Genomic DNA, 10,588 nt, shown 5'->3' with positions numbered 1-10,588 from the left:
ATATTACAACCATTCCGATACTGTAGAAGACACTATAGAACAGTCTAGGCAGAAATTCCAGAAACCAATCTTTAGTGTTATAGTCCTTAAATGCATTCAGACGGCACAGCTACAGATACACCTGTATTATTTTTAATTACATATTTAACAAACTTAATGCTTCCTATAAGCCAGATGTTGTTTTAAGTACTTTATAAATATTAGCTCGTTTAATTCTAACACCAACCCATTAAAGTGGATACAGATAAGGAAACTGAAGTACAGAGAGATTAGGTCACCTTCTCAACGGTACACATCAAATCTAGCAGTCAAGTGCCAAAGTCCATGCTTCTAACCACTATAACACCCTGCTTCTCTTTATGAGTTTTTAATTATGAACTTTCATGGATATGAATAAAGCTTTCTGTACTACAGCAAAGTACATAGACTCTACTAGGCACAAACGAGTGGTCTTTTGTGAGTCAAATGTAGTTATTTAGTCGGCAACTGTATTATCTGATAGACTTCCGGCAGTAGTTTCAACTCTGGCTGCACACCAGAATCACCCAGAAGTTTTATTTAATTGGTCTGGGAACATTTATTTTAATGCTCTCCAAATGTCAAAATCACAGGTCTATAGCGAAGTTGTAAACTCGAATTTCTGATGAAATAATATACTAAGCAATGAGGCTAGGGGCAACCTGAAGAGTCAAATTTAATTAAAAAACAAAACTGCATGAATAAAATTTAATATATCCAAACACAATATGGCTCATAGTGTATCTTCTGTGTCTGGAGCACTCTCTTACTATAAACATATTTATGATAAAAAATAGTTAATCCAAAACATAAAATTCTTTGAATACATGCTGTACGAGAAATGGAAAGAATCAAAAAAAGTCAGAAATCAATGGCATCCACATCTGCTGTTCCCTTGTGAAACAACTTTACTGATATGTGTACGACCATACAGATCATTTGTTTAAACAAAGCATTTAAAATCAACTTTCTGGGTCTTAATTTCTGTATAAATGAGAACAGTAATTTCTATAGAGGAATTTTTGTATGAATAATAATAAAGAATACTCAGAGGCCCTTCTAAAAGCATGGGAATTAGCTACCTATGCTAAAATAATGCTTGCAGTAGGTATATACACACTTAAAGCACAATAAAACTGAAGTTTAGATCTGTGGTTTTCAGATGTTTAGATTTTGCAATTAGTACAAATTTTACCTCCAAAATTTAGGAGAATGATATTGGAGTTGCAAAATCTGTATATGTGAAGTTTGAGTATATAAATATAACTATATATACACACATAACACAAACATACACAAAACTATTACCATCTTCTAATACCAACACACAGAGACACACCTTATACCACTGCAACATCTTTATCAGTTCTCATTTTTCTGTTGGCAAAACTTAATCTTTTTATAAAAAATCTCTGGCTGACATTGGTATATGGGAACCAATGGGTAGGGGAGGGTAAGAAGCAGAGAAGAAAAGGAGAAAACATATTCACAGTATACAGTAAAATAAGGCAAATTGATTGAACAAACATTTATCAAATATTTGTTAAGGACAAAGCATTTTACAATATCTATATTCTCCATTATTTACAGTTTTATTTATAGAAAATAGAATGATGTTCATAATGATAATTTGGGTCATTTTTAAAGAGGTAAATTTAATCTAATATACTCAATTTAAAAGATATGACTATAAATTCATTACAAAAATTATACACAAAAGTTAAAATTTAAAAGTTACAAATATAAAAAGATTAGACTCAACTATCTAGAAATATCTATATTAGCTTCTTTCTTTTTGTATGTGTGTGCCTTAGGTTGAGGAGGCATGGGTGCTAGATATTAGGGGTACAATGATAAAAGGCAGAATCCTACTTAACCTAAATTCAATGGGAAAGACAGACAAGTGAACTGGTAAGTGATAAACACAATAAAGGCAAGCACAATTGTACTGTGGGAGCATAAGGTAGAAAGAGGAGTTAAGTAAAATTGGACACTACTGCTATCTTCCAAGAATCTGTCCTCAGTTATACATTATTTATCATCACTCCATTCATCAGTTCATCTGCCCTTAAAGCTTCAACTTTCACAGAGAGGGCTTCCAATTCCACATGTCCAAGGGATACATTCCAAACTATATCATTACCACTATCCCTAAGACAAGTCAATCTGCCTGTCTTTGTTCTCTCTGCCTCTATTCCCAGGTAAGTAATCTTGGTATCATCTTTGATTTTTTCCCTTTACTGTCACTAAAACAGTTCATTCTGACCTTCAAAAAGGCTTTATCCTTACTTTCATAATCACTACTGTTATTTATGCTTGTAACTCTTAACCAGATTAATGAGTCTCCTAGATGATCTTCTTTCTTCTATATTCCTTCTCTTTAGCTCAGTGTTCCTCAACCCTTCCCCACTGTATAATCTATGAAGCTTTTAAATAGAGATGCCTGTGTTCCATGAAGTTACATAGATGAAACTAACAGGGAACCAAGGCTAAGATCCACTGCATTTATTGTTAAATTTTTTTCCCTAAAAACAATCAAAAGATTTACACCAATACTTTTGACTTTTACCATATCTTTTGAAATGTAAAAACACCCTAAAAAGATACCTTACTACAAAGATTACTAAAAATAAAAATAACAAAATCAAATGGTTATTATGGGGCACTATGCGGCCCTCACTGGATTGACCATCAGTCACCGTTCCCTTTATTTTTCAGTTTTACAAATTATTAAACTCTTCATTTTTTCCCCCTGCTAGAATGGCAGTTCAAACTTTCCTAGGACGAAGTTAACAAGCCTTTCTATGAACAGTCTCTACCTTACTTATTTTGCTGATCGAGCAGATTCCAGCACAAAAAGCAGCATGTTTTGATTGGGCATGACTGGGAAAAACATGTAAAGAAAACAGGGTAAAACTTCACTTGAAGAAAAAGTAAAACAAAAAGAATCTGTTCAAAGTTTTTTGGGATCATGGAGTTGGTCAGTATTTTAAAGTAGTGTTGAAGGCCATCAAAAGAAAAAAAAAAAATAAGGAAATTTCAATTATAAACAGTTGGTTATCCTAATTCTAAAAACCATTTCAAAACGTTTCAGGAAAAACACTATTACATTCATTCCTTCATTTTTAGAACTTTTGGTTTTAGTTTAAAATTATCTCTAATTCACAGGTTTATCACTTGCGCCCACAATTCTCTTAAGTGTTTGCTAAAGAATAATCAATCACAAATGTATTTTTCAGCTTATCTTAAACTGCTATTCTAACTCATCCTTTGTCTCATAATCCTAGAACCTTTAGAGTACTACTCTTATCAGGTTAATGTGTATTTTTATTTCTTTCTGACTAATTTATAAACTGTATAGGTTTATGTCATGAACTGTTTTAATCAGTTTGGGCATATAAAATAATTCAGAGACTAAATAATGAAATTTGCTAAAGACATTCACAAGATTTGTTAAAAATTCAAAACTAAACAAAATGGAGATTGTACTTTTATTCCTAACAACCACAGCCTTTACATTTCCTTGAAATTTTTACATGAATACTTTAAGTTTGGAAAAAGAGATGCCAAGCATAACAACAATCATTATACTAATGGGATTATGTAATTAGAATTATGGAAAAAAGTCATACAAAGACAACTGAAAATACACATGGCTCTCAATTAGATTTGGAAAGCAAAACTAGCTGTTTCTTACTAAAAAGCTGTCTACAACTCATGATATATTTAAAATATTTTTGGTTTACATGGAGGTCATTTTTTAAAAATTTTGTAAAACAAAGACAGAAAACACCTAATCTGCAATCATATTTCCATATATACTAACACAATCTAAAAGACTGACCCTTATCTATACATGGCTGACACCAGAAAAAAACCCTTTTCATCACTATTGCTAGACATTCTCCTACCATTTCCTCTTGGTAACTACTTCAGCTTTCAGCACTGCCTAGAACACTGACCTTTACCTCCAATTCTCACTTTACCCTTATATGCACTGGCAAAGGATCTCTAAGTGGTGACACAGGACAGGCAGTAAAATGGAGCAGAGAGGGGGAAAGTGATGAGTGCATTAAACCTGCTTGCTAGTCTTTACCACTAGTCTATCTACTACCCCCCACCCCAAGACTGCTCATCACCATCAACAAGCATCAGTTGGAAAAATGTATTGGGATGGGAAAATCTTATTTTTATTCTTATTCCTGCTTCATTTTTAATTTCACTACCAGAGATAAAGTAAGGAAAAACTATATTATTCAACCTTACACTCATGATCCAGTTCTTATTATCCAGTGAATGTTTTGCCTTCTTCATTCTACCCCAACTTATTTCCTTCCCCAAACCCCACACCTGTCTTTTGAGCCACGCTTCTCTTGCTCAGGCCCACTTCCACGTCTGGAAGTGTACTTTTCCTTCTAATAAAACTTTTTTCTACTATAAAACAACAACAACAACAACAACAACAAAACCCACACCTCACATAGTCTCAGCTCTGCTAATCATACCTATCCAATCAATGATCACCCCATTCTCATCAATTTATATCCTCTTACACAAATTCTAGGTCTACTTACTTCCTGTTCCCCATTTTCCCTCCCATTCCACCAACATTTGGAGTCACCATTAGGCTTGGAATTGAAAAGAAAAACTATTATTCCTAAAAAATACATGCTAATAATGAACTACCCAAACTTCAAGTTATTTTAATATTTTTGAGATTCAGCTTACTCATGTATAAAAGGAAGTAAGTTTAGGTCACCACTCCAAAATATGACTGACAAATTTCTAAACCCCAATGATAGGGATTCTGAAAATATATATTTGAAGTGGAACGCAGGAACTTTCTAAAAGGCACCCAGGTGAGTCTACTGATGCTTGGGAATCACTGATAAATGCTAAGCCTCCTTTTGGTCTAATGTTCCAAGATTCTAAGCTGGAATTTTCACTGCCTATTCTGATATTGTTACAAAAAGAGTGTAGTTTCCAGTTATTGGTATTAGAGTTCAAGTATGTTACTGATTAAATAGGCCTTTGTAACCTGACCTAGCACCTAAGCACCATTTATATTATCATTTTATGACCACAGCTGACTCACAAAAAATGTGTAAAAATATGTCTGCAGGCTGGGGACCATTAGTATTATAACAATGCTAAACTTCAAAGAAAAACGCTAAAAATTGTTTCTTTGAGATTATGTGCGTAATAGAATTTTTCACAGATGGCTTTTTTCACAGATTTTTGTAAACTACTAAGATTTGACCTACATGTCAGAAATAAAGGTAGGAACAGCATTCTCATTAAGATCTTTTACTTTGCAAGTTCACTGATAGGCTTTGTGTATCATTGGAATAAAGCCTATCAAAATCTATCTAGATCACTAGGGGAATTCAGGGCATTAAAACGCTTTGAGAACTGTCTCATTCAAATGATTACAGACTGCCAGGACTCCACCTGCCCAGAAGCACAGCAGATCATTCACTTATGAACTTCACATATCTATTCTAGCTCTGGTAACTTCCAACTACCAATTCTCATTATAAATAATTCAGGCTTAAAGACATGTTTCAGCATGTCAGAACTAAGCAAGTACAAACAGCACTTGAAGACATAACATATTAGTAGTGTGTTAAGTGGAACCTATTGATTTATGAATAAATGGTGAATATTGGAAATTATTATAAAAAGGTAAAAATGGAAACAGAATCACATACTAGTCATTTTTTTCTTTAATATGTACTTACTTAAATTTCTAAAAAATAGCATGATAAATTAGTATAAAGTGTATCCACTGATTTCTCCATTTCTCCAAACAACATAAAAATCTATAGTGAATGCCATTATGTAAGTGCATTCTCTGATTATCAAAAATGATGCAATGGTTGTCATAACAACTACTCATTTTATTAAATAAACTGTGGGTTGGGGTTTAAAGCAACCTTTTAAGAAACAAATTTCAACATCTTAACTATGCCCCATAAGTCTCTCTCTGCTGCTACCTATTAAACAATAACTACAGTAGTTATTTAGAATACGATTGAATCAGCTACCTAAAAAGCTAGGCTTAAGTTGCCAAAGGAAGAAAACTGAATTTAAAGTTTGAAAAATTAAACACATCAACTATATTCAAAGGAGCAAAAGACACTTTTAATCTTGTAGAGCAATTGAAGTGTTTGTAAATCAAAGCAACATGATCTTACATGTCTGTTCCATTGAATGACATAATTTTGTTTCTAATTCTAAATTAAATATAAGACTAACACTAGAAGACTTTTCGGTTTGCAATTAAGCTAAAACGAGAGCCAAGTAGTTATTCCTCATTTTGATTTTTATTAGAAATTTCTCCTGGTCATACAAAAAAATGGAATTTTCAGTCAGTATATTATAAAATAGCTCTGTAAAAAGGCCTATAGTTAAAACTGCCAAGCATAACTGTAGACCTCCAACTATAAACACTACTTAGACACAAGCAAAAGCTACTAAGCCTTCTTCCTTTGCTCAAGATCTTCCATAGGAGAGTTCTCAGGAAAGGCCGGCTTCTCTGGGGAATCTGTGTTTTCAGGATATTATTCAAAAGCTAAACCTATATTATTCAACCTTACACTCATGATCCAGTTCTTATTATCCAGTGAATGTTTTGCCTTCTTCATTCTACCCCAACTTATTTCCTTCCCCAAACCCCACACCTGTCTTTTGAGCCACGCTTCTCTTGCTCAGGCCCACTTCCACGTCTGGAAGTGTACTTTTCCTTCTAATAAAACTTTTTTCTACTATAAAACAACAACAACAACAACAACAACAAAACCCACACCTCACATAGTCTCAGCTCTGCTAATCATACCTATCCAATCAATGATCACCCCATTCTCATCAATTTATATCCTCTTACACAAATTCTAGGTCTACTTACTTCCTGTTCCCCATTTTCCCTCCCATTCCACCAACATTTGGAGTCACCATTAGGCTTGGAATTGAAAAGAAAAACTATTATTCCTAAAAAATACATGCTAATAATGAACTACCCAAACTTCAAGTTATTTTAATATTTTTGAGATTCAGCTTACTCATGTATAAAAGGAAGTAAGTTTAGGTCACCACTCCAAAATATGACTGACAAATTTCTAAACCCCAATGATAGGGATTCTGAAAATATATATTTGAAGTGGAACGCAGGAACTTTCTAAAAGGCACCCAGGTGAGTCTACTGATGCTTGGGAATCACTGATAAATGCTAAGCCTCCTTTTGGTCTAATGTTCCAAGATTCTAAGCTGGAATTTTCACTGCCTATTCTGATATTGTTACAAAAAGAGTGTAGTTTCCAGTTATTGGTATTAGAGTTCAAGTATGTTACTGATTAAATAGGCCTTTGTAACCTGACCTAGCACCTAAGCACCATTTATATTATCATTTTATGACCACAGCTGACTCACAAAAAATGTGTAAAAATATGTCTGCAGGCTGGGGACCATTAGTATTATAACAATGCTAAACTTCAAAGAAAAACGCTAAAAATTGTTTCTTTGAGATTATGTGCGTAATAGAATTTTTCACAGATGGCTTTTTTCACAGATTTTTGTAAACTACTAAGATTTGACCTACATGTCAGAAATAAAGGTAGGAACAGCATTCTCATTAAGATCTTTTACTTTGCAAGTTCACTGATAGGCTTTGTGTATCATTGGAATAAAGCCTATCAAAATCTATCTAGATCACTAGGGGAATTCAGGGCATTAAAACGCTTTGAGAACTGTCTCATTCAAATGATTACAGACTGCCAGGACTCCACCTGCCCAGAAGCACAGCAGATCATTCACTTATGAACTTCACATATCTATTCTAGCTCTGGTAACTTCCAACTACCAATTCTCATTATAAATAATTCAGGCTTAAAGACATGTTTCAGCATGTCAGAACTAAGCAAGTACAAACAGCACTTGAAGACATAACATATTAGTAGTGTGTTAAGTGGAACCTATTGATTTATGAATAAATGGTGAATATTGGAAATTATTATAAAAAGGTAAAAATGGAAACAGAATCACATACTAGTCATTTTTTTCTTTAATATGTACTTACTTAAATTTCTAAAAAATAGCATGATAAATTAGTATAAAGTGTATCCACTGATTTCTCCATTTCTCCAAACAACATAAAAATCTATAGTGAATGCCATTATGTAAGTGCATTCTCTGATTATCAAAAATGATGCAATGGTTGTCATAACAACTACTCATTTTATTAAATAAACTGTGGGTTGGGGTTTAAAGCAACCTTTTAAGAAACAAATTTCAACATCTTAACTATGCCCCATAAGTCTCTCTCTGCTGCTACCTATTAAACAATAACTACAGTAGTTATTTAGAATACGATTGAATCAGCTACCTAAAAAGCTAGGCTTAAGTTGCCAAAGGAAGAAAACTGAATTTAAAGTTTGAAAAATTAAACACATCAACTATATTCAAAGGAGCAAAAGACACTTTTAATCTTGTAGAGCAATTGAAGTGTTTGTAAATCAAAGCAACATGATCTTACATGTCTGTTCCATTGAATGACATAATTTTGTTTCTAATTCTAAATTAAATATAAGACTAACACTAGAAGACTTTTCGGTTTGCAATTAAGCTAAAACGAGAGCCAAGTAGTTATTCCTCATTTTGATTTTTATTAGAAATTTCTCCTGGTCATACAAAAAAATGGAATTTTCAGTCAGTATATTTATAAAATAGCTCTGTAAAAAGGCCTATAGTTAAAATTGCCAAGCATAACTGTAGACCTCCAACTATAAACACTACTTAGACACGAGCAAAAGCTACTAAGCCTTCTTCCTTTGCTCAAGATCTTCCATAGGAGAGTTCTCAGGAAAGGCCGGCTTCTCTGGGGAATCTGTGTTTTCAGGATATTATTCAAAAGCTAAACTGTATTTTGAAAACCTGCCCCAGATCTCTTCCTCCTCCGCCTAAATAAATACTAAGATCAAACATCTGAATATGGTGAGTGGGGAATGGATGGAGCCCCTGCCTCTTTTAACAAGGTTAAGTCCAGTCACCTAAAAGGCCTGCTGACTTTGCAGCCCTTGAAGCCAATAAGAAGCTCCGACACGGCCTGGCTAAACCCGTAGGGCTGAGGTTCTAAGAAGGCGGTCTGTCTGATCCCGCACGAAATCAGTCTGGTCAATCGCGAGAGAGCGAGGGCCAACTCGGCCGTATTTCAGTCCGCCTTTCTCAAATGGATTTTACTTGCTGTCTCTCGCAACCAGCGACCTCCACCTTCTCTGTGAGGGCGTATGTATTTGTGTGTGGTGACAATAATCTCAGCACTGCGGCTGGAGATTGGAGGAGCTGGGGACTCAAGTTCTTCCACAGGCCTGGAACTCTTCTGAAGGGCCTTAGTAGAAAATGGGGCGGGAGGAGCGCGCCAGACGCCGACGGAGGACTCGACCATAAAGGGTCCGGGCCTGGGAGAAGCTGCACTGGCAATGGCTGACGTGCAGCTCCTTTGGGTTGTAATGGTGGGACCTTGGCCGGAGTGGAGAGGGGACAAGAGGCTGAGGCGATGATGCCTCCCCGCGCCACCGCCCAGCTCGCTGTTTACCTTCCCGGTACTTCTTGCGGAGCCTCCTGTGTACGCTCTTCACCACCCCGGACAGCTTCTCTTGTTCCAGCTTCCGCTCCTGCTCCCGGGGCGGCGGAATGTTCAGGAACCCGGACTCGTGTCCGCGAGCAATACTTCGGCCACTAGCCCCGAGCTCCATATCGCTGCCGCTGCCGCTGCCGCCGTCGCCGCCGTCGCCGCCGCCGCCAGCCCTTGGGCCCCCAGAAGACACCCGCCCGATGAAGGAGGTGTGGAATGAGGCAGCAGCGGGAGGAGGCGGAGGAGTCCGAGCGAAGGGCAGAAGGTGGGCTTACCCAAACGCATAAGCTGATTGGCGAACTATCGAGGGCTGGGCGGAAACGGAAAAACCTAAGGGCCAATGGACGGAGAGTGCCGGGGGCGGGGTGCACCCGGTTGTTTGGGAAGGCTAGCAGCTGGAGGAGGCGGGGCCAGCAAGCTGAAGAGAGCTAAGACAGTCAGAGTCCTAAAACCTACCGCTCCACCTTTCTTACCGCCTCGGCCCGCCGCGATTCTGTGCGCAGGCGCTGTGATGCGGCCATGAGAGACCGGCTTTGCGCCACGCGCTTGCGCGTCTGAGTTTGTTAAGGTCGATCGTGATTTTGACGTCCAGCTTGCTCACGTTCTCAGGCCATCCCACCGACTGTCCGTTATTTTATGGTGTGATGAGGCCAGGGTCCGCTACTTGATCCCCCGCTGCACTTTGTCACTTGTAGGTTCTTTAGCTGAGTAGTACTAAGAAGCACTTTTGAGATGACTTGACAGCACTGGAATGCTACACTTTAAAGTATGCTTTCTATGGCGCAAGGAGAAGTCTGGCATTTAAACGGACCAGCAGTGGCTAATGTCTATAGTCCCCGTGCTGGGCGAAAAACAGAAAATGGAGAAAGGAGAGGGCCAAGAAAATCAAGAGAATAATGGGCAAGAAGGAAGAATTGATGGAGAACCTACAATAGATGCCAT

General features: G+C 36.9%; 1 protein-coding gene across 1 annotated transcript in view; it reads right to left on the bottom strand.

The window, feature by feature from the left end:
* BMT2 (base methyltransferase of 25S rRNA 2 homolog) overlaps positions 1–9,980 on the bottom strand; it is a 109,534-nt gene extending 99,554 nt beyond the window's left edge. Inside the window, exon 1 of the mRNA XM_006910615.3 lies at positions 9,608–9,980. Within this exon, the coding sequence (XP_006910677.1) occupies positions 9,608–9,767 (160 nt within the window). The 5' untranslated portion in view covers positions 9,768–9,980. The remainder of the gene's footprint in view (positions 1–9,607) is intronic.
* Positions 9,981–10,588: the final 608 nt, after the last annotated feature.

Source organism: Pteropus alecto, unplaced genomic scaffold (assembly GCF_000325575.1).
Source record: "Pteropus alecto unplaced genomic scaffold, ASM32557v1 scaffold22, whole genome shotgun sequence".
NCBI classification, from domain to species: Eukaryota; Metazoa; Chordata; class Mammalia; order Chiroptera; family Pteropodidae; genus Pteropus; species Pteropus alecto.
Note: the sequence above shows the minus strand (reverse complement) of the source record. Positions and strands in the feature narration are given on the sequence as shown.